This window comes from Euphorbia lathyris, chromosome 7 (genome assembly GCF_963576675.1).
Source record: "Euphorbia lathyris chromosome 7, ddEupLath1.1, whole genome shotgun sequence".
Classification (NCBI taxonomy): domain Eukaryota; kingdom Viridiplantae; phylum Streptophyta; class Magnoliopsida; order Malpighiales; family Euphorbiaceae; genus Euphorbia; species Euphorbia lathyris.
The window spans coordinates 75,459,203-75,484,216 of NC_088916.1; the positions used below are offsets into that span (position 1 = coordinate 75,459,203).

The 25,014-nt window shown below is 36.1% G+C and overlaps 1 protein-coding gene and 1 non-coding gene across 3 annotated transcripts; one reads left to right on the forward strand and one right to left on the reverse strand.

Moving 5' to 3' along the window:
• Positions 1-5,365: 5,365 nt before the first annotated feature.
• On the forward strand, positions 5,366-5,486 carry LOC136201608 (U5 spliceosomal RNA). The gene has a single exon (XR_010673955.1). It is a non-coding gene; the product is annotated as a U5 spliceosomal RNA (small nuclear RNA).
• Positions 5,487-5,497: 11 nt separating this feature from the next.
• On the reverse strand, positions 5,498-12,781 carry LOC136200598 (O-fucosyltransferase 10-like). Of its 2 annotated transcripts, XR_010673396.1 has the most exons (11): positions 12,253-12,781; positions 11,627-11,717; positions 11,343-11,410; positions 11,107-11,195; positions 10,715-10,912; positions 10,236-10,440; positions 9,961-10,128; positions 9,127-9,294; positions 8,350-8,540; positions 5,912-6,315; positions 5,498-5,744 (listed from the first exon to the last, which is right to left on the reverse strand). XR_010673396.1 is itself a non-coding variant. In XM_065990976.1 (10 exons), exons 1-10 carry the CDS (start codon positions 12,652-12,654, stop codon positions 6,105-6,107), a joined length of 1,791 nt encoding a protein of 596 aa, XP_065847048.1. In that variant the 5' UTR covers positions 12,655-12,781; the 3' UTR covers positions 5,498-6,104. The 2 variants fall into 2 exon arrangements, 1 of the variants encoding a protein (XP_065847048.1); XM_065990976.1 differs by having other exon boundaries at positions 5,498-6,315.
• Between the last annotated feature and the right edge of the window lie 12,233 nt (positions 12,782-25,014).

A 25,014-nucleotide genomic window follows, 5' to 3' on the forward strand; every position in this document is an offset into this window, starting at 1 on the left:
AATAACTGAGAGGCACAATTCATAATGTAGAAAGAGTACTAGAGAATGAAATAATAGAATAAGAAAGCTATGTTACATAGCATGAGGAAAAAGAAAAGGTAAAAATAAAAAAGGTTAAAAAAATGTAGTGAAATTTACAGAAGTTTGGAATCTGTTTTATAATACTGATTGAAATTCCTTTTCTTTGGATAAAATAGAGTGTGCATTATTCGGTTAAAGCTGCATTATCGAACCGAACTAATTTAGTTCACTTTTTAAGTTTGGTTTTCTTTTTTGACACTTATCAATTATAGTTGTAGGTATATTTCTATATTAGGTTCGGTTCAGTTTGGTTTGGTTTGACAAAATAAAAAGTAAAAAGAAAATTGAAACACGCTGAATTAATCATATATCATTCGTAAATAATTATATACACAGTTGATTTTATAAATTATTATTATTATTAAGATTAAAAAAATCTAATGTAGCCCCATCCTCTTGGGTGGAAGTGAATACAGACGGCTCACCCAAAAGGCTCTCGAGGTCTGGCAAGGGGGGGTGGAGTATTTAGAAATACCCGGATTGTTGTCTTGAAAGTATTTTTTAAGTTTTCTTTGTTGTTGAGATAAATTAATTAGAGAAATATAGTGATTTTTATTTGTTTTTTTGTTTTTTTATTTAAATTTGGTTTATTTGGTTTAAAACTGAATCGGAATATTTGGTTCAGTTATATTTCAGTTTTATATATTTGATCATGCGTTAATTATTTGGGTAATGTTGGTATTCGCTTTTTTATTCGATTTTGAACTAATAAAAACCCTTAGGATAAAATCATTAAATTTCATATTTGATTTCAATAAAATTATTCCGACCATTTTGTATACAAAAATTCATTAGCGTTAACATGATATTGAACAGAGTTAGCTACATGTCAATTAAGCATCATATAAAGTATGTTTGATTTTTACGATTTAATGACAATTACATGTGTACCACATGGCACATTCTAAAACCATACGAAAATTTTAAAAAATCACATTTTTGTCCGAATGATGTTTAATTAGTATATAGTCAACTATATTTTGTACCACGTCAACATTTCGATAAGTTTTTGTACGTACAAATTGGCTGAAATGACATTATGGAATAAAAGTGTGAAGTTCAATAATTTTATTGAAAGAAAATAAAGTTCAATGATTATTAGAATATGATCCAAAATATCATGTACATGTAGTCTATTTTGACACAATCTCATTCATTTAGTCTTACTGGTATAAAATACATCTACGTATATGTATTGGAAACAAACTTTACTAATACTAAATCAATTCTTTTTCATTTTCGATGTGAAATTCAGTTTATTCCAACCCCTCATCGTTATTTTTTAAAGCTACGTCTTGCTCAGGTAGTGACGAAACCCTAAGTAGAGTGCTGCCTCTGTCGAAATTAACATGTCTCTCCGACCTTCTCCATCTCTTGTGAAATCTGGACCCTTTCTTTTCTTTTTCTTTATTTTCAATCCTCCTCCTTTCACCGTTCACCACGTCGCCGGCGATAAAGTCCACACATCTCTCGCCGCCCCACTGCAGACTAAAATTAGCCTCCCTCCGAATCTTAAATCTGGACTTACAGGACCTTCACCTCAATGCCACATTATTAGATCCTTACAATGTTATTCGTAAAACAAATTTCAAAATTCAGAAGATCGATATAATTTAACCTAAAAAATAGGATAAATAATTTTAAAAATATGTTTGACTTTTAATGTTGATGTGTCAATTATGTGTGTATCGAGTGACACATTCTAAACCGTAGAAAATTTAAAAAATCACATTTTTATCCGACATGACACTTTTTTTTTTGTCCCTGAGTAGGGTGTTGCTTCTGCTGACATTAGTCCCCTCTTCTCTTCGACCCTTTCCATCTCTTTGAAATCTAAACCATTTCTTTTGTCCACCCATCTCTCACCAGCCTCAATCCAGACTAAAACTAGTCCCTCTTCCTAATCTTAAATCTTGGCGCTGCCAATGCGCTAAGGACTTCCACCCTGATGCCACGTTACCTGATCGTTATCCTTACGGTGATCTTTGTAAAACAGACTTCAAACTTTGGATTAAATTCTCGTATTTTAACAATAGATTGTTTAGTCATTGACTTTTATTTTATTCAACAGTGTTGTTAACTGTTTAATAATTTTGATATTTGAAGGACTAAACTGTTGAATTTAATAAAAATTAAAGATTAAATAATATATTATTAAAATAAAAGACTTCACACTATATGGGGTGTTTGGATGCTCCTTTTCGTGCTCATGTTTGCCTTTTCAGTTCGAAATGGAGAGCTTTAGGTGTTTGGTTACCGACATTCCTGTTTACCTTTTACACTTGAAAAACAACATTAAGTGTTTGGTTAATGACCTCATGTTTGTTTTTTACACCTGAAAATCAGCCTTTTACAAAAGCAGAGAATCTCTGTTTTTGGAAAAGCAGTATTTTCTAACAGCAAGCAGCAACAATAAATAGCAAACCGTAACAGCAAACAACACCAATAAACAGTAGGTAAAACAAATAGACCCGGGAATAATAAATATTTTATTCAATAAAATATGTACTGAAGAAAGTTGGTGGTAGGTGCAAGCAAGGAATAGAAGTTTAATTAAAGGTAGTGCATGAGGAGTGGCAAAAGGGAATGGTGGGGCTGAAGCTCTTGTCTCTTTTAATTAAGGTCTGGTCGGACTGGACCATCTCTTTAACTTCGTGTAAGAAGCAATAAATGAATCTCTGCATGGAATGCTTGCAAAACTAGGGAATTCCCTCAAGGATACAAGACTGGTCCATGTGCAAATAATTACTAATGTAATCGAACCGAACCGAGTATCCGTGAGCTGCTCGTGATTAGATTGTTCACGAGTTTTACTCACGAGTCGTTCATTAATTATGTTCATGAATTTGTTCGTGAACGACTAACTATGTTCGTTTGACATAGTTTTGAATCCTATATAATTAAAGTTTACATAAAATTACATAGTTTTACATTTTTTTACTACATAGAAATACTATTATTAAAAAATTAACCGAACCAAGTTTGTCCACAAACATATTTATAAATATTATAATCGAGTTTGCTCACAAGTTTTTCAAGCTGAGTTTCACCGTCTCAAGCTTAGTTCATTTATAAATCAAGTCAAACATGATTAGGCTTTTATCAAGCCGAATACCAATCCGCTCATGAACCACTCGGACCATTTACACACCTATAATGCCCTCCAAGACATAATATGAAAATAAATATCTCTAATTTTTCTTTTCCTTCTACTTATCATAGCATGCTTTTGTTAAAATACAATCACTGTTTTATTTTAATTGACGATGATTAAGGTTTCTACAAGAATATTAAAAAATATATTAATTAGTGTAAGAAGTAGTTATTATCATATTATACCTTGTTGTAATGGATACTTAAAATTTCTCTACAAATTTCTTTCATTTTATCATACAAGAACAAAGTTGGAAAATAACACATTTAATGCTTACTAAGAAGTGTAAAACGTCAAATAAATTGAAACGAAACTCTATTCAAAACGTGAATTATAATGAAACAGAGGGAGTACAATTTAGGATTCTATTTCCTTTGATATTTGGAGTGTAAGTTTAGCGGCGATAGGAGTAGGGAGACATAGACAATCACCTTAGATGAGAGAGTTGTTCAGGCATCGGATTGCTTCCGGTATTTAGGATCTATTATCCAAACGGATGGAGAAGTAGATGGAGATGTTGCTCATAGGATTAAATCTGGGTGGCCGGAGTGGAAGAGTGCTACGGGTTTCCTTTGTGACCCCGACATGCCAAATAGATTGAAGGAAAAATTCTACCGCACGGCAATCAGACCAGCATTGTTATATGGTACGGAGTGTTGGGCAGTGAAACACTGTCACATTCATAAGATGTCGGTGGCGGAGATGTGTATATTGAGATGGATGTATGGTCATACGAGAAAGGATCAGGTGAGTAATGAAAAAATTAGGACAAAAGTAGGGGTTACATCTATTGAGAATAAAATGAGGGAAAACCGACTAAGGTGGTTTGGCCATGTAAGACGAAGAGCGCTTGATGCGCCGGTTAGGAGGACTGAAGAGTGTCAAAGGATGTAGTGGTGAGGGGTAGGGGAAGACCTAAGCAAACTTGGAAGAGGGTGATCGAGAGTGATATGAGTTTATTGAGGATTAGGGAAAATATGGTAGTGGATAGAACAAAATGGAGGGAGAGAATTTGTGTCGCTGACACGACTTGATTTCACGGTTTTATATGATGGTTCATGTTAACCGATCCCGAATCATTTCGGGACTAAAGCTTTGTTGTTGTTGTATTTCCTTTGATTTTCCTAATTAGAATTGAATTGAAAACTTATTTTAAGTGAATCCTAGAAGAAGAATAAATGAGTATACTTTTAAGCCCAAAGAAGTATTTTTTGCTTATTTAAAGGCTATTTACTTATTTATTTGCAATTAAGACTTTTGGAGTTTATACTCTTATATGTTTGGATTTTAAGAGTTATCACGTCTCATATAATTTGAAAGTTAAGGATTTAGGTAAAGTATAAGATTTTTATTGTTGTACCAATTTATCAATTATTAATGAATTATCTGATCTTCCTCACATATGAATGTAATAAAAAAAATAATCTAACCATGTAAATCTGTTGTATTTATGATTACATATCAAATTTTCTCTTATTACATACCAAACTTGTTATAATCAATAACTAATCTAATTCTTAACAGTGTCCATTTGCACCGAGATCCGTTGTTGCTCTTCAAACAAATGCTCCCACACAAAACCATCATGCGAAATTTATGGGTATGCTATAAATTTTTAAAGATGTAAAAACTTTTGGAACACGGGTCCATAAGTTTCTTTCATTTGCACAATTTTTTTTTTTACTAATTGTCCAAATATACGTACGTGGTAAACATTGAGAACACAACTCCAATTTTTTTTTTTTGTCTCATTTCTATCCCTCCCAACATTTTAAAATAGTTTAAACTAGAACAAAAAATGATAAAATGGCTAAAAAAATTCTTGTTTACTGAAGAACTTAGTAAAGAAGTCCATTTTTGCAAATGGGTGAAATGTTAGTAAACTCTTAAACCACGACAAACCACAATACTTTGAATCACAGTCAAAGTTCAAGGATATTTATGTTAAGATAGTTTAAAAACCACAATATTAGTAACTTTAAAATACAAAGATGTGTATGTAATTTATCCATTATGTGACTAGAGTGGAATTATTGTTATAAAATAATTTTCTAACGAAACAAACCTGAGCAGGTTAAAGCTCAGATCGATTACAACAACCCTACAAACGAACAACTAAGTTAAGTACACAGCCACACTGTGAGCACAAAGCTAACTATTCTTTGGCCTTTTACTAAAGAATACCACGTGGTGCACTGGCTGCAAATAGCAGCATAAGCCTGTTTTTAGAGGGCTCTCCTCTTTTGAGGATAGTCACACATATTCTAGTTTAAATTTCAATTCTAAATTCATAATTAATCGTAGAGATTTTAATATGTTGTTCAGTACACGGAAATAAAATTTCAATCTAACAATTCAGCCTGACACAAATAAGAACCATCTCAATTATCCATATACTAGCTTATAATTTTCTATGCGGGACCAAAAAAAACACTTATACTTCGTTATTAATAACACAAGAAAAAATAATGAATGCTTTAGAACCTGATTATAATTACACTTGCGACATCTGCATTAAAACAAACAAAGAAAAAAAAAATCAAAGCCTGTAGTGGATGATCAGTGCCTGAAATACTGCAAAAACTCAAATGCAGCCCACCCCAAAACAACAATAGCCTATCGCAGCCGATCAACACTCAAAAACTAGATACAATACAAATTACAACTTATCCTTACCAATGCTTGAATGCTGCTTTTTCCAGAAAGAAATGATAACATCAGATGAATTCCCATGTTATCAAAATTGGAATTCCTGATTCTCAAGGAAAGCTCATCTATCTGCTTTTGCAAGCACCATTCTAGCCAGTGAAAAGAGTAAACCCAAACTATACAGTAGAAAAAATAAAAAATGACAGAACCTTTTGGTTGGTTATCGAAGGTCGTCCAGCTGGGAAACTAACGTGTTTGTGGTATGGGTTAATTTGAGAGAAGTGTTGTGTGATTGGAGACAACCACATTCTGGTAAAGGGTATGTATAAATCGAAGTTTTTCTGTTTATTTTTTTCACTCTGGGTACAAGTAATCCCTTGCGATCACTGTCTGTAAGCATTATTTCCATTTGAGCCTTGAAGGCTTTCCAACTGCAAATAATAAGATCGCATCTATATTACATGGAAACTATGAAATTGAGGGGGAAACTTATAAATAATAAAAATACAAGAGAATATTTATAAACTTTTAAAATTATTAGGGCATATGTTTAAATTTTTCATATATTAAAATTACATACGGATACTAGTTAATAATAGCGGGAAATAAATAAGAGACTTTTCATTTTGCAAGCTTGTAGAAGATTATCTAGAGTATATTAGTACCAAACATGTGATTCACGTTCATCTACTTTTGAAAACATATTACATGCTAGGAAACAAGTTTCCATATTCTAAGAAACTACTCCCTCTGTTCCACAATACATGTCTTTTAAGGTTAATGCACACTAATTAAGAAATGCAATTAATTTTAAGTAAACGACTTTGTTACCCTTTTATTAATTGCATCCACTAGTAACTTTATCTATTCCCAAAGCAAAAAGTCAACTTAAATAGGGGTATATTTGGTAAAAGTTAATTATTGCATAGATTGAAGCAAAATGTCATGTATTGTGGAACAAAAAAAATTCTCTAGAAAATTGTGGAACAGAGGGAATAGTTTCCAATTTTCTTAAATTGTAGAAACATGATCCGAAACATTTCTTACAAGTTTCCGGGAGTTCCAATTTTTGAAACGTGAAATTCTTTAAAATTGAAGTCTCTGTGCAACATGATAATTTTGTAAACACAAAATGAGAAAAGCTTGATTTCTCTTTGTGCTGCTCTGCAATTCTGTTAGTTGATGATTTGGCTTGTAATTGAAACGCTGAGTTTTGGTTTGTGGGCTTCAGTTTTGCATTATGATTTGGGCTTTGATGATTGAATGTTTGTTTCTGGGCTTTTGTTTCTTCATTTGAAATGTTACCGTTGTTACAACACATGTTTGCATCATCAATGAGTGACAAAATTTCTCAGCGTATAGACCTATTACTCCAATATTCTAAGATCCACATTTTAAGTTGACCTGAAGCCTACTTCCAAAACGGAGTTAATTACATCATGTTCCTCCAACTATCAGAAATGGAATAGAAATGCAATAAATCTTAAATACTTAACGAGAAAGCCATTGCCATTTAACTTTGGTTTCAACCCAGTAATTTTCACCTGGTCAGTGACTGACCAAGTGAATTTGGTCAGTCACCGTTAGATTTAAGCTTATTAAAATCATGTGGTGGAGATTAAAAGCATCATAAGGCTTAGATTCACACCTTATAGATCTAATGGTAACTGACCAAATTTATTTGGGACCATGTGAAAACCACCGGGTTTCAACCAAGGTTCTTTTACAACCAACAAATACATTTGCTAGAGATGCCATGTGGATGGCATATCATCAAAATTTTGACACGTGAAAGAAAAAAATTTAATTTCCACATGGCAAGATTTTTATTACATGTCATCCATGTGGCATCTATGGAAAATGTGTTTGGTGGTTTCCGGAGAAAAGGACTGAGTGAAACCAAAATTAAACGATGATGGGTTTCTCGGTAAAAATTTAAGATTTATGGCATTTATATTTCAACTCTAATAGTTGAAAGACCATAGGTGTAATCAACTCTCCTAAACATGCACCATTTTATCATATAATTTCTAACTTGAAGGGGGAAAAGGAATCCCTGCTAGCGTTCAATTATAATGTTGACCACAAAGCCATGCCACTAAAGAATTTTCAGTATATCTAGTCAATAACACTTCTAATAACAGGTTGTATGAGACACCCCACCAGCCAATCCTCGTTTTTGAACAACATCAATTTGAAAAGGTAGAACTAGAGTCCAAGTCCAAAACCACATACTATCAGACAAGCATATTTATATCCTGTTAAATATCAGGGTGCTTTGTATGGTTACTTTCTTTGTGTTTTGTGTTTTATCACCATTGGATTTAATTTCATATGAATCATCCAATGGTAAAAATAGACAAAGTAATGCTTACTTTGTCTAAAACGAAGTAACCATAGAATCTACCTAAATATTAGTACCAGTAAATAACAAAGAGAAAAACATATTTGAATGGGTGAGATACCTCATTTGCATATCCTGCATGAGAACAACAAGTTTGCGCTTATCCGGCTTAATGGTCTTTGCATGCCCATCAAAAAGGAATCTCCGATGACCCATCAGAAAATGAGGGAAGTTGCCACCCTGAGTTGTCACAAAAACCTCGCTAAACAAGCATACTGTGTAATCTAGAGCTGCCAACCTTGAAGAATAGCCCTACCAAGAGAGGAAAAGAAAAGGTATTTGAGCACGATAATAGAACCTGAATGGAGTCAGAAAGTTAATCATTTGCATAAGAAACTCATCATAGCTGGGTAACTCATAGAAATAAACAATATTGGCCAAACTAGCCGGTCTATTGTTTCAATTGTAGAAAACACCAATAATTTGTTTGATATAAATTATAATTAACCCATGGAACGTGCAAAATCCCTTTTCAGATTATCAATAGCATTGAACTCTACTCATTCAATAATTTTCACCACTGATTTGGCAGATGCAAGGTCAGTTCAATGACATGGTCAGTTGTTTATGGCATTTAGTTGAATGGCTTGCTTACCTCATCAATGAGTTCAGAAATTTAAACCCTATGAGAAGGGACAAGTTAAGAATGCGAGTTGAAGGCTTTACAAGGGGAAGATGACATAGCTGGATTTATCCATCAAACAACTCACCGCATAATACATGATGTAGTTTTCAGTTGTCGCATCCAAATGTTAACATTTAACAATGGTCAATTTGCAACCAATAGGTCTAGAGATCCATCAAAAATGCATTACAAGAGAATAATATTCATAATTACCTCAAAAGGAGCAAGTTCATCTGGGGTTGCAAGAGACTCCTTGGAGTAAAGAAGAGGAAACATCTTCAACAGAGGAGCTAAATGCCTTTCTGCATCATGAATTTTTCCTGCGGCTAAATAAATTGCTGTGTTGTTATCAAATCCCATACCTCTCAGCATCATCCCAACCTATGCTGACAGTAAAGACATTATTAAATTCAAAGAGTTATTTAATGTGAATTGCCAAATAAGACAAGCAGGTTGTCGAAGATTGAATCACAACAAACCATATATTTAGCAAGATTGCTTGCAAAATATTAATTCACATGAAGCACGCATGACATGGTAACACAGAATTGCATCAAAACTACTAATTGCATATTATGACGTAGTATTAGAAAGCATCTTTCGGTTTGTCTATGTAGAAAGCATAATGAACTGAGTTTCAATAATGAGCACACAGAAAAGGCTACAATTACAAGTGTGAAAGAAATAATCATCAACCAAAAGTATAGCATTTTGAAACAGGGGCAAATATTAAAAGACCTGATACCAATCCATAATCTGCAGAATCAAAATATAATCCTAATTGTTTAATTGGAGACCAGATCACATTTCTCTATGCTCACCCCATAGCCTCAAAAGACTATGATTGGTGCCAATATCATCAAGCTATCCTTGAAATCAATTCAAATTCTACAAGGAAAAACTAAAAACAAAGTTTCAGCTGAGGCTGCAGTTAAGCACAATAGTTCAACTGCTTCAGTGATAGAAATAGGCCTAGGCAGGTGATTAGAAAGCTAAATCATAATGCCAGAAGTTCAAAATGCAATAAGATGTGGACATATGAGATACCTCCAAGGGGGTTAGAGGGCATTTTCCTTCAATCCTATTGAAACCAGGTAAAATGACACGATCTTTTCTTTTGAATTTCCCCTTCCATGATATTTCTCTAAGTGAATTCATTTTGAGCTTTTCAGCATCTCCTCCATCATAAACACAACATGAGAAAGCCACCATATCCTGAAAGTTTAAGAGATATACAGTAATCTTAATTTGACACACAACAATCAAAAACATAAAAGAATGAAGGTATTTGTTTAAAAGATGAGAACATATATCATTAGCACCTCCTCAAAACGGAGATGGACAGAAACATATTTCCCCCCAGTCCTTGAGCTCTTCTCAATCATTCGATTTACCAGTTTATTCCCCAATGTTGATATAGAGGAAGAGAACCTCAATGCTTTATAATTTGCTAAGCATCTCAGCAATTGAATGTGGGGCGGGACACTCATTGCCAATCTATTGGCAAAAGGGGAAATACGGATGACCCTACATTCAGAAAGCACAAATTAGAAGATAGATGGGAGTTTATTTCTACAGATGTTAGTCACACAGATTAGTTATAGAAACTAATTAACAGATTAGAAGTGATGTATCAAGACGCGGATTATCAATCCTGATCATTTATGCATGTCGATTCACAGTTTGCTAATACAATTCATATGTTACCATAAGCAATATTTCTTTCAGCACAAAGAGAGACAAAATAGATTTTATGCCCTAAACAAAAATAAAGGAGAGAAGTAAGAGCTGCAATCCATACCCTTGCTCTTGAAGGACAGGATAAACTGCTCCTAGGTAATAATTAGCCGGAGCCCATGCTTGGACTCGTATGGTTGGAATACTAGTGAAGTTGTGGTCATATCTTTCCATTACTTCATCAGGTAGCTCTTTAACTACCTTTACATAACCCTCAAGGGTCGCTATGAAATGATCTTGATCGTATATGTCTCCAAACTCACTGCAAAACAGATGCTTTCAAGTAATTAGCTTGTTTGATAGAAAAGGACTTATTTCGAAAGAAAATCATTAAGAATAGGAGTATGAAAAGGGCAAGGCTTAACTATTTTTTTGATCCCTAAAATTGAAGTCGCTGGGTTTGTAATTAATAAATGTTCAAACAAAAGCATGAGGTCGTAAGTAACTTGATCTCACCTTGGATCCCTCCAAACACCGTTGAATTCAAAATATGGGATAACTAGTATTGCATTTAGAAGCCCTGCTAGAGCTACTGCGTTGCAGATCTACAGCATAATAAAAAAACATCAGTAACAAAAACAAGTTAGGAGCAGACACCAAAATTGTAACAAATACTACCATGTCTGGCACCTAATGGTCATCTGTGAGAGGAAATAGACAAGAACTACAAGATATTGATATAACATACATACCGCAGAGCGCTGTTGGTTAAGACCACCATTTGCCTCAACGATCAAATAACCATTAGGGGCAGCTGACTCTGCAAGTAATTGATAGAATATAAGCTTCAATATGAAAGATATCCTGAAATGGTGGTCCATTGTGTTCCTAAACTTAGCTAATTAATTAAATAGACACACTACATCTGATGTGAAGAAATGGTAAACATTAACTATCATTGTTATAACAGCTTTAAACATTTAGGCCAATAGATTACAGAAAAAAAAAAAAACCATCCTACAAGATATTTAGCTACCTCCATTCGCAGGAAAATATTGCCGAGCAGTTGAATTCGGACAAGGTTTTTGCACTTTCAACTTCCTTTTGTATTTCCATACCGAGGATAACTGTAACAAGAAATGCAGGTTAGACAATTAAACTTTAATGCGCGAACTAGCTCTATAAATAAAATCGTTTAATCATCCAGGCAAACGTTCCCCTAAAGATCTCCATTAATTAATTCAGCACCGTCAATGGAGCATTCCGGAGAGAAACTGAAACGTCTTTCATGAAATTGAGTAATCCAAACATAATCTGGTAATAATTCGTAGGCCTAGTTCGCTTAACATCGAGTACGACAAATCCAGCAACTAAACACATAATTTGAATTTTATTTTATTTTTAAAATAAAAGTAATAGAGTTCAAAATTAAAATGACTGAGAGTAGTATAATCTGGATCATTTGATCGAGTTCGATTTGACTGGATCGTCACTAAGATTTTTTTATTATTATTATCTGTCATCTTCATATGACTGAGTTTCAATAGTTCACTGTTTTTTCCTTTTACTCCTCGATCTCATTATTTTACTTTCTCTACTTTTTCTCAACAACCAAACTGAAAAAATTATACCAAAACCAAACAGGAAGAAAAGAAACAAAACCTCAATCGCAGTAGAATTATCAGCTGAAATATCAGGCCAAAGCTTCAAAAACAACTCATGACTCCGGTACACAGCACCAGGAAGACTCGGCTGAAGCAACGCCGAAAATGGCCGCACGCACAAAATCAAACCAGAAACATACAAAAGCGCCAAGAGCAACAAGTACCGACTATTCCACCGGAGAAAGATCCCGGAGGTCAGCAGATTCTCCTTGCGAAAATGAGACTGGACTTTAGAGCGTAACCGGCGGCGGCACTGAGAGAGTTGTCTGCGGTACTGACGGGGAGACGGCGGGGGACTGGGAGAGTTACTGTCGGCGCCGCTTCCGTCGCTTGAGCTGCAGCCATTATTGCCGGCGTTAGCATTGTGGGCCTTTGCCTTGGCGGCAGTGTTAATGGCCATTAAAGTAATAAAAGAGAAAATGAGAAAGAAAAGAACAGTTTCTTGTTAACAGGGAAAAGTGGAAAAAGATGGGTTTTATTTTTTTGTGGAGTCGAGTTTCTGTTTTTGTACGTTAATTATGTAATGCTGTTTCCAGGAGATTTTATTTTATTTAAAAAGAAAATTATAAATCAGAGAACACTGAACAGTGCAGCAGATATTTGGATGTAAGATATTATTATACACTTATAACATACTACCAATTATTTAATATCACATTACAATAATTTAATATCATTACAACTTAATTAATGAAATATTAAAATTAAGAGCGATAATTAATTATTGGATTACAGTTGTATTAGTGTCAAATCAGTTAATCATAACCTAACTCAAAAAATCTTTACTATAATTGGATTAATTGAGTTAGTTTCGATTTCGTATTATATTTTGGATCACATATAATTTTAATAGTAACATTTAAAAATATACGGAGATATTTCTTAAAAAAAATAGAAAGATAAAATAGTAATTTTAAATATTGTATGTCACTTTTGGATTAACAGCTTAATCAAGATTATCTAAAAATCCGTTAATATTATATTATCTTTGTGTAATGTATTTACAAATTAATTATGATTTTACTGTCTATATTAAATATGATGTATAAAAAATATGGGATATGCGAAACAATAATTATAGTTTTATTATATTTATTAATTAACTTAACACGTAAAACATAAGAAATTATGATAAGAATTTTAAATATTCGTGTAATTTTATTTGATTTTCAAATTGACAAATTAATCTTAATCCAATAAAAAAAATTGCGTATTAATTTCCAATCAACAACTTATTATCTACTAAGTCAAACTCAAACATTATAATAACGTCTTGATTCTGTTTCATGTAGTGGTGAAGCCAAATTTTGAAATTAAGAGGTAAGATCAGACGATCAATTGAATTGTAGAGTTGGAATCGACTATATATTTTATGCTATAAGATAAAAGTTATGGTTGATAAACAATGCTGAATAATGATAATATTGGTCCTCGAAAAAATTTCATTAAAAAGTTAAAAGAGAAAAAATCAAATTTTAGCAAATACGTTTGTTAAAAAAATTTTAAGTCACTTGTCAAAGCCGATGCACGACAACTACCACTACATATTAATTAAATAAAAAAATTAATTGATCAACTATAGTAGATTTTTTTTTATTTGTAGTTTTTTTTCATTATTTCTCTATATGAGTAGTTGTGGTATGTTTTCTTATATAAGTGTTAACATGTTTTTTTTCATGAAAAAACATGAAAGTTTTATCTATCATCATATAAATTTGACTCATCATTCCTAAAAAAAAAGACAATGAAATCGATTCTAGATTGATAGTATTTCTCGGTCACCGTTGTTCTGAAAAATAGTTTCAAGCAATGTCTATAATTACTGTATCACAATCTATGATATTGAAGATGTAGATTCAAACTTCTCAAATATACTTATATATTGTTATTTTTTTTTAATTACTCATATTAAAAAATGTACTAATTTTTTCTATGAATTAAAAGGTTATCTTTTTTTATAATTAAAAATTATCTTTTTTTTAACTAAAATTATCTTTTTATAAGACTTGAAAAGACAGAATAATAAATTATTTACCAAATATATATATGATAGTACTAAATTATTGGCATATAGTTAGCGGCTTGACTTGGTACGGTGAATGTGAATATGTGATGTGCCGAAATGTAAGGTTTTTGGCTTATAGTTAGCCGCTTGACTTGGCGCCGATAATTTCTTACAATTTTTTTTATTTTTCTAAATAATTAGGGAATAATTTCCCGCACTAAATGTGTCTTAGATTTTAATAATTTTCTTTTTTAATGAAAAAACGTGTCTTAGATTTAAGATCATGTTATAATAATTGAGATTTAAATAATTTAAGATCTTAACTCTCCCACTAAATATAATTTATAAATGGCTTTTTATTCTTTGATATTAATTTGTATAAAATTTCAAAATCAGAAGTACTTATTTAAATTGTGCAATCTAGTATGAGAAATCCTCCAAGAGGGGTTTTATGGCCGTGAAGAACTTTTTTTTATCCCCGAAATTGAAAGGAGGACGAGGAATGTTCTCGGTATTTCGTGGGGATTTTCATCATCTACGGAGAAAATTTCAAAATTATTAATAAAACTATATATACATTCTTTAAATATTAATACTTATACTGAACAATGCTTTAAGTAACACATCATCTATTTTACCCACAGAGAAAAAGCGAGAGTCGAAAAAGGAGAGTCGAACCGCGAAAGGTGAGAAGGAAGGTGTGATCGCCGTCGAGGGTGCCGCCACCTGAGTCTTGCCGCCGTTGTGAGGTCTCCTGCCCCGATCTATGGAGGTTGTCTCAAGACGTCCGTTGTGAGGAGAGTCGATCCGCGAAAGTTAATGAAAGATGGTGCGATCGAGGGTTGCTGCCGCCTGAGTCTTGCCGTCGTTGTGAGGTCTCCTGCACCGATTTATGGAGGTATGTCTTTCTTTGATTAACTGATGATGATGATGATGAAGTCTTGTTAGAATTTAGGGTTTTCTCTCTCTGCCGTTAGGGGTTAGAGTTCTCTTCGGGGTAAGAGTTGGTCACCGATTGTCCCTACGGTTGTCCGATTAGGGTGTTTTTGTGGTTGTTCTTTATGGTGTTGTTGTGTGTTTTGTTTAGTTGGTACTGTTACGATGGAGCGAATACTGGAGGATTTGGCTATCGCGGATGATGAGAAAGACGAGATCAATTTTTTGGATGAAATTTCTTCGAATGTTGCTGTGCGCAACCAACTTTGTATGATTGGAAGATTAACTACAACGAAGTCGATCAACTTTATAGCAATGAGAAATAAACTTGCTGACCTATGGTGTCTAGGAAGGGGGGTATCGATTATGGAAATTGAAACCAATCTGTTCTGTTTCGAATTTTTTCATGTTGCAGATAGGGATAGGGTGGTTGCCAGTGGCCTTTCGTCGTTTGATAATCACTTACTGGTATGGGATGAATGGGCGAATGGTATTGAGGCATCTGAGATCGAATTGCATCATGCTCCGTTTTGGATTCAGGTATGGGATATTCCTCCTAGTTTAATGTCTGAGATAGCAGGGAAGATGTTGGGAAATTTTATGGGAACATTTATTGAATATAATCCGTATAATAATTCTAGAGGGCGACGGAACTATATGCGTATTCGAGTACTTTTAGATGTGCGAAAACCTCTTAAAAGATGCAAACGAATCAAAAAATCTCAGACGGAGGGTGTTTATGTGAGTTTTCGGTATGAAAGACTACCTACTTTTTGCTATCTGTGTGGTCTGATTGGGCATTCGGAGAAGTTCTGTGAACGGCTGTTTAGTATGGAGAATAGTAGTGAGAAAGGGAGTGGGGGGATTGGTTGAGAGCACCTTTAAGGGGAAGTAACTTTGGTGGATCGAAGTGGTTGAGGAATGTTGGGGGAAGTGGAATTATTGAATCCTCATAATCTGATAGTGATAGAAGTATGGCTGTGAGTCAACAACATGTTGTAATACAACCACAATAGCTAGTTAAGAAGGGTACTACTATCCTGAATAAACCAACATTTAATGTAAGATCAGGGGATTTGAGTAATCAAATTCTAATAGGGGCTAAGGTTTTTTCTAGAAGGGCTACATGTGATGTGAACATGGATATGAATGAGGAAGAGGAGTTGGAGATTATGGAACAAAAAAACGACGAAAGGAGGATGTGATGAGTGAGGTTAGTCATATAGTTCAGAAGGATGTTCAATTGACTGAAGAGGTTGGAAAAAATAGGGGTTTGTTCTCTTCCGAGGTAAGTAAGGATAGAACAACTCTTGAGATGATGGAATCGGTGAGACCTGATATATAGGTCCGCCGGGCGTTATGAGTTTTTTGAGTTGGAACTGTCGGGGTTTGGGGAACCCCCGGGCAGTTCGGGCTTTGGGCGAGCTGATTCGTGCCCATAATCCTCAGGTTGTGTTCTTAATGGAAACATTGATTGAAAAGGAGAGAATGGAAGGTATAAGAAGGAAACTTGGCTTTGATGGTTGTTTTACGGTTAACTGTAAAGGTAGAAGTGGTGGGTTGGCGGTTATATGGAGACGGATGCATTGTTTGTCTATTACGGGATTTTCTGACCATCACATTGAGATGTTGATTCATGACAGGGAAAGAGGGGATTGGAGATTAGTTGGGTTTTACGGTTTTACATATCGGAATCTTTATCGTCAGTCCTGGAATTTGTTGGGTAACATTGCTTCCTCTTCTATTCTCCCTTGGGCAGTATTTGGGGATTTAAATTGTATCAGAAAGCAGGAAAAGAAGTGTGGAGGGGCTAATGACCCGAATTATCTCATGAGGGCGTTTGAGGATGTAATTCAGGCACACAACTTACACGAGTTGCGTACAGAAGGGAGCTTGTTTGCCTGGGAACGAAGTAGGGGGTCAGAGTTTTGGGTTCGTGGACGTCTGGATAGGTGCTTGGTGTGTACGAGATGGATGAGTCAATTTATGGATTTTCATTGCACTGTGTTAATGTCCGGGTATTCTGATCACTGCCCGATATTAATTACTATGGATAATCAGCTGTGTCGACGGGTGAGTCGGCAGTTTAAATTTGAAATGGCCTAGATTCGTGAACCAGGGTTTGATGAGGTGGTGAAAGAGTGCTGGAATATCAGGGAGGGAGGGAATTTGCAAAGGAGTCTGGCGGAATGCGCTGAGGTTATGGATAAGTGGGGGGCAGGTTTTCGGTTAAGATTTATAAGGAAAATAAAAGGGTGTAAGAGGGTGCTTGAGAGGTTAGTTGATAAGCATGATCAGGGGTCAGTGGCGGAATTTGCTGAAGCAAAGCGTTGTCTAAACCATTGGCTTGAGGTGGAGGAGACTTATTGGAAATAGAGAGCTAAATCATTTTGGCTGGCGGGGGGCGATAATAATTCCAAGTTCTTTCATGCTTGTGTGAAAGCAAGGAAGAAAGCGAATCGGTTACATGGTTTATGTGATGAGAATGGGGTGCTCCAAACCGAGGGTAATGAGATGGGTAAGATAATTTTAGACTATTTTAATGGGTTGTTCGCTCCGTTAGTGAATGCATCATATAATTCTGTTCAGATCTTACCGCGAGTTATGACCGAGGAGGATAATGAGATGTTGATTGCCCCATTTGAGATGGTTGAATTTAAAAATGCCCTTTTTCAAATGCATGTTGATAAAGCGTCGGGTCCGGACGGACTAAATCCGGGTTTTTTTTCAACATTATTGGGATCTCATTGGGGCCAAGGTGTTTAGAGCTTGTGAGGGATGGCTTGGTCGAGGGGAATTCCTTGAGGGGTTGACTGACACGATTATTGATAATCCGGAAAATATGAAGGACTTAAGGCCTATTTCATTATGCAACGTGCTTTATAAGATTATTGCTAAGGTACTGGCGAACCGGTTAAAGGGGATTTTACCTAACCTTGTTTCTGAGTCCCAATCTGCATTTGTCTCGGGTCGTTCTTGGGTGGATAATGTTCAAATTGCATTTGAATCCATCCATTTTATGAATAGGAAGAGTAGGGCAGGTCATGGGGAGGTTGCTCTAAAATTGGATATCAGCAAAGCATACGATCGGGTGGATTGGGGTTTTCTGAAAGCTGTGTTAGAACGTATGGGGTTTCATGAAGTGTGGATTAAGTGGCTAATGAGGTGTGTTATGTCGGTTTCATATTCTATTTCATACAATGGTCAATTGATTGGTCCAATTTCTCCAGGTAAAGGGTTGCGTCAAGGGGACCCATTATCTCCCTATCTATTCATCCTATGTGGGGAGGTACTTTCTAGATTAGTTCTTAAAGCTGAATGTGATGATCGAATTCATGGGTGTCGGGTACGGACGGGGGCACCTAGTGTGACACACTTGTTGTTTGCAGATGACTGCTTTTTATTCTGTAGGGCTTTTTTTTAGAGGAATGTCAAGTAATGTCTGATATCCTCAAGGAATATGAACAAGCTTCGGGGCAAGCGATCAATGTCAATAAGTCGGGAATTTTTTTCAGTAAGAATGTTGATTCGGGTCTGCGCATGGATATTAGCAATTTGTTAAATATTCACTCTCCTTTGAACACAGGAAGATATTTGGGGTTACCGTCCCTAATTGGAAGGTCGAAGAGGCAGATTTTTGGTTTCCTGCGGGATAGGTTAACCGCTCGATTTAATAGCTGGAGTTATCATTTTTTATCTAATGCTGGTAAGGATGTACTTCTAAAATCGGTTGCACAGGCGTTGCCCACATTCTGTATGAGTACATTTTTTATACCTAATAGTATTTGTGAGGAGCTCCAGAGAATGATGAATTCTTTTTGGTGGGGTTCGAAGGAGAATGACGTGAGGAAAATCCATTAGTGTAGTTATGATAAACTTTGTATCAAGAAGGATGCAGGCGGGTTAGGATACAGGGGCTTGAGATAGTATAATATTTCTCTGCTTGGTAAACAGGGTTGGAAGTTCATTAATCAGCCACACAGATTGGTCAGTAGACTCTTTAAAGCTAAATATTTTCCTAATGTTGATTTTCTCTCTTCTAAATTGGGCAATAATCCCAGCTATGTTTGGAGGAGTGTGTGGAGTGCCCGGGAGCTTTTAGATGAAGGGATACGTTGGAGATTAGGTAATGGCAGGGATATTGGAATATGGAAAGATCATTGGTTGCCTCGGGATGGTGGTTTTATGGTTGGTTCCCCGTGTGTACTAGGTACGGAGGATATGACTGTATCGAAATTGTTTATCCCGGGTACATTAATATGGGATAGGAGGAGGCTTGCAGATATGTTTGTGGAGTCGGAGGCTGCTTTTATTGCACAGTTGGTTCTGCCTCATCGTCAATATGAGGATATTCGTATTTGGCATCATACTCGGGATGGTTTTTACTCGGCTAAGTCAGGGTATAGGTTCTTGGATGCAGCTCGAAGGAATGTGGCTAGTAGTGATGGATGGCGAGAACTCTGGCGATTGCAGTTGCCACCTAAAATGAAATTGTTTCTATGGAAATTGTGCCTAAAGATTCTACCAACTAGATACAGATTGCACTCGAAGCAGGTACGTATTCTGTTTCATTGTTTATTTTGTCTGTCGGATGTGGAATATGATTATCATCTGTTCTTTGGGTCTTCTATTGCGTCTGATTATTGGGAGGAAGCTGGTTTAGTGATGCCACTGTGTAAGTTGGAGGAGGTGGGGGATTGGTTTTTAAATGCGTGTGCAATGAATGAGGCAAGGATTGGTGTATTTGCTGTTGTTTTGTGGTGTATCTGGAAGCGTAGAAACGAACTGTTATGGGAAAATTATGTCCACCCTTGTGTGGTTACCTGGAGCTGGATATCGAATTGGTTGGAGGAATGGAAGAGTGCTAAGTGGAAGTTGGGTGTAATGTCCAAAACTCAGGGGGTGAGTTGGCCGGTCAGGTGGATTAAGCCGACAGAGGGTTGTTTTAAGTGTAATCTGGATGCGTCGGTCTTTAGTGATTATGGTAGAAGTGGGATGGGGGGATATTATCAGACGTTGTGATGGTTCGTTTTATGCATTGTATAGCAGCAGCTCGGAAGGGGTGCTAGCGGCGGAAATGGCTGAAGCTACTGCTCTAAGACAAAGTTTAATTTGGGTTACATCTTTACCGATTAATAATGTCGTGTTTGAAATGGACGCGAAATCTGTGGTTGATAGTATTAAGTCCAAGGTACTGAGTATCACTGAGTTGGGGAGTGTTATTCAAGATTGTAGGGTGCTCCTACAAGCTAGACAAGATTTTTCTTTGTCATTTGTTTCTAGACTAACGAACGAGGTTGCTCATTGTATTGCCGGTAATGCTCGTTCCAATGCCAGTCCTTTAATTTCATTTGTTATGCCATATTGGCTCGATAGTATTCTGTGTAAAGACATTTTACTTTAAATACAAATTCTGTTGGTTTCAAAAAAAAACTTATACTGAACAAATTTAAATATAACACTAATTAAAAAAATTATGCATTATTTATATTTAATTAAAACTTTAAGTTATTAAAATTATTTATTATTAATTTGATATTTTATTCTAACTAAATTCAATTTTAGTTAATATTTAAAATAAAAATATAAAATATAGCTTTTGTGATAATCCTCTTCTAAAAAATATTTGACGATGATGTTTATTAAGATTAACTTCTACACACACTCTAGCAAATTTTTCTCTTTTCGGGAACACAATTTTTTTTTGGTACATTATTATGCACACATCCTATCATCGAATCCTTATTTAGTAAGGGAAAAAGCTATTATAATATTCGACTGGAATCCCTAAAAAACATACACGGGTGAGGATTTTGTTCATCTTTACATCAAAATGATCAAAATTTAGCTTCTATACCGGATAGCTAAACCATGATTTTCCACTAAATAGGATCCCCCATTAGTAGTCCTCTCACAATCTTCAATGTTCGAAAACTTGGTAATATAATAGTGATCATTATATAGATCGATCAGAATAATTGTTCCATATTTCTCTCAAAAAGATTTTATCTTCTTTTAAATATAGATTTCAGAAAATATGGATCTCACACCCGAGGCTGCGGCATGTTATTCATGACTTCTGGACGGGTGATCATCCGATGTTTGCTTCGATGCAGTTACTATGCCATAAGTTAAGGGGCCTTCGTCCGATTCTTAGGCAGTGGAACTGGGAGGTTTTTGGGAATTTGGACACTAACATTTCTATTTGTGAAGCGAAATTGCACAGTATCCAACTTGAGATATCTTCAGTTGGGTTCTCTCAAGAGCTTCATGATCAAGAAATTTCTGCTCACGCGGACTTGGACCGTCATCTTTTACAAAAGGAGGTTTATTTGAAAGAGAAAAGTCATGTGCGTTGGCTTGAGGTGGGGGACAGGAACAACGAGTTCTTTCATCGTTCGGCCGCCCGTAAGAAAGCTTCCATCGGGATTTCAGAACTGGTTGTTGACGGTGATTTAGTTACTGATCCTGAGCAAATTTCTAAGCATATTGTCTCCTTTTACTCTGATTTATTGTCCAATCCTATGGATCATCCTAATATTTCCCATATCCATGACATTGTCCCCAACCTTGTATCTGATGACGAGAATGACCTCCTTACACGTCGGCCTCATTTTTCTGAGATTAAAGAAACGGTCATGGCAATTAGGGGTGAGCATCGGTTCGGTTCGGTTACTAACCGAACCAAACTTTCGGTTAACCGAACCGAATTTGGTGTTATTTTCATAACCGAACCGAAGAAGATTGGTAACCAAATTTTATTTAACCGGAAATTTTCGGTTCGGTTCGGTTACCGATCGAATAACCGAAACTCATAATATTTAATTTTTTATATTTTTATTTAATTGGTTTTCAAATAATTCTCTTGTATAAAAGTTACAATTGAAGAAATTAAAGACTAATGAACCAAAATTTATACATATAAAGATAAAATTATATTTTTTAGGGATTGGATTTTATATTTTATAAGTTATTTATATATGTAAAAATAAAATTATATTTTTTATATTTATATAATAAGTTCAGTTCGGTTATCGGTTATACCGATATATTTTTTTATTAACCGAACCGATAACCGATTATCAAACTAAACTAAAATTAAAACCGAACCGAACCAAAATGTTAAAATAACTGAACCAAACTAAAACTTCGGTTTGGTTATCGGTTTGGTAATCAGTTACCGGTTATTTTGCTCACCCCTAATGGCAATGGATCCGAGTAGCGTCCCGGGACCGGACGGCTTTACAGGTCAGTGTTTCCAAACTTTCTAGGATATTGTTGTTTGGATGTTAGTCATATGGTGCTATGGTTTTTTTTATCATGGTTCAATCTCCTCGGGTCTCAACTCAAACATCATAGCGTTGATTCCTAAGGTTAATGGAGCAATTAAAATTGATCAATTCCGCCCTATTGTTATGAATAATTTTTACTATAAAGTCATTGCTAAAATTCTTGCGGATAGATTAGCTCTAGTGGCTAGTGCTATTGTTTTTGAGAATCAGTTTGGGTTTGTGAAAGGTCATAATATTCATCACTGTATTGTTGTGGCCTCTAAAGGTGTGAATTCTATTGATAAGCGTTGTTTTGGGGGGAATATGGCTCTAAAAATTGATATCCGGAAGGCTTTTGATATTCTAGATTGGAATTTTCTTCTTGAGGTTCTTCAAGCATTCAGCTTTTCTCTGAAGCATTCGGATTGTGACTTCTTCTGGCCTGCGGGGTTACTTTTCTTGCTCTAGAGGTGTGCGTCAAGGGGACCCATTATCCCCACTTCTGTTTGGGGATTGCCGAGGACTATCTTAGTAGATTGATTACTTCTTTAGTGACTTCAGGTGCTTTGGCGCCTATGAATTATTCCCGTTCCTCGCAATTTCCCACACATCTCCTATATGCTAATGATGTTCTGATCTTCTGCAAAGCCTCTATTTCTAATGTTAAAATTCTTCATGAGACATTTTCTCTCTATGGATCTCTTTCTGGTCAGCATGTTAATTGGCAGAAATCTGAGTCCTTTTTTAGTAGTGCCATCATGGCCAGGAGGCGCTCCTAGCTTATTGATATCTGTGGTATCCTGATTGGTTCTCTACCATTTCGCTATCTTGGTGTTCCACTTTTTCGTGGTGCCCCACGACTTTCTCATTTGGCGGGTATTGCAGATTGTATTTTTGGGAAGTTCTCGCGTTGGAAAGGCAAGTCGCTCTCCATGGCTGGTAGACTCACTTTGGTTAATGTTGTGATCACTATCTCTTTGACTCATTCTTTCATTGTGTATAAATGGCCTTCGAGTCTTCTAAAGCGGTTGACTCGCCAGATTAAAAACTTCATCTGGACTGGAGATATTTTGGAGCGAAAATTCATAACTGTCCTCTGGCATACCTGTATTCGACTGGTCTCTGATGGGGGCTTGGGGGTGAAGGATTTATTCAGATTCAATACTGCTTTGATGGGTAAATTAGCTTGAGGCTTGCTCTCATCTTCCTCTTCTTGGTTCTCTTTACTTCGCACCCGTTTTTTGGAGCCTTGTGGCTTACCTCGTGGCAGGGTTGTCAGTTCTACCATTTGGGGATCAGTCTGTGATGTGTATAGTCTCCTTCGTCAACACTGTATGTGGTGGATTGGAACTGAATCGAATTTGAATTTTTGGTCTTCCGAGTGGATTATTCCAACTGTTGCGAATCGTTTTGGCCTCTCTCCTTTAATTCGACGCTGGCTCTTAGATTCGGTTGATAATTTTTTGCTTAGTGACACCTGGATGGGGCTGCCTGATCTCCCACATGATGTTTATAATGCAGTCACTTCTATCAGAAGGAGTGATGAGTGTTCGGATACTTGCATCTGGCGCCTGTCTGAAAAGGGAAATTTCACTGTTAAACTATTTTATTCATGGATGGGGCAAGCACCTTCCTCATTAGCAGTTTATCGCTTTCTTTGGAAGAAATTTATTCCTCCGGCTCATTCTTTCTTGTGTTGGCGTGCTTTTCTTGGCTTTTTGCCCACTCATGATGCCCTCAAGGCTCGCAGTATTAATGTGACCTCACGGTGCTGCTTGTGCCTTGATCATATGGAGTCGTTGCAGCATATTTTTATAGATTGTAGATTTGCTCGTGCTCTTTGGCATAGTGTGTCCTCCTTATTTGGACGTCGAATTGACGTTTCTATCTCACTTGTAGATTTGCTCTATTGGGCCGTGGCCCAGCGTTTTAGCGGCCAAATCTATGATTTATGGTGCAACGCTATTCTTCATGTGGTTTGTGTTATTTGGAGGACCTGCAACGATGCCACTTTCTCGGATACGACTCAGTGCATTCATTCTGCTTGGCGCCTGTTGTGGTTGCAAATCCGTCGGGCGAATCTCTTATCATCTGGCACTATCTAGAACTCTACGGTGGAGCTACAGATTTTGGAGACGCTTAATATATTGCCTCATCGTTCATCAGCTCCTCGGATTCTGCCTATTCGCTGGTCTGCACCTTCGCATGGATGGATTAAGGCCAATTCTGATGCATCAGTTACCCTGGTGAATTCTGGCTGCGGGGGTGTTTTCAGAAATCATTCTGGCCACGCGGTTGGTTCATTTTCTTTCCCTTCGTCTTGGCGTTTGGTACACATTGCGGAGCTTTATGCTGCCCTTTTCGTGATCCGCACGGCTTTCAACCTAGGTTGGCGGCGCCTCTGGTTGGAGAGTGATTCCATGTACGTTGTTGCTCTTCTTCGTGACACGGGTATCACGGTTCCTTGGGAATTGCGTCAGGATTGGATCGAGTGTCGATGTATGATTTCTGGAATGCATTTTGCGGTTTTGCACGTCTACCGCGAAGG

Coding starts and splice junctions, on each gene's coding strand:
- LOC136200598 (XM_065990976.1), bottom strand. CDS start 12,654: ATGGCCATTAACACTGCCGCCAAGGCAAAGGCCCACAATGCTAACGCC. Junction 10,441..10,714: donor CCTGTCCTTCAAGAGCAAGG/GTATGGATTGCA, acceptor TTCTGAATGTAG/GGTCATCCGTATTTCCCCTT. Junction 6,316..8,349: donor ATGCAGGATATGCAAATGAG/GTATCTCACCCA, acceptor TATTATTTGCAG/TTGGAAAGCCTTCAAGGCTC.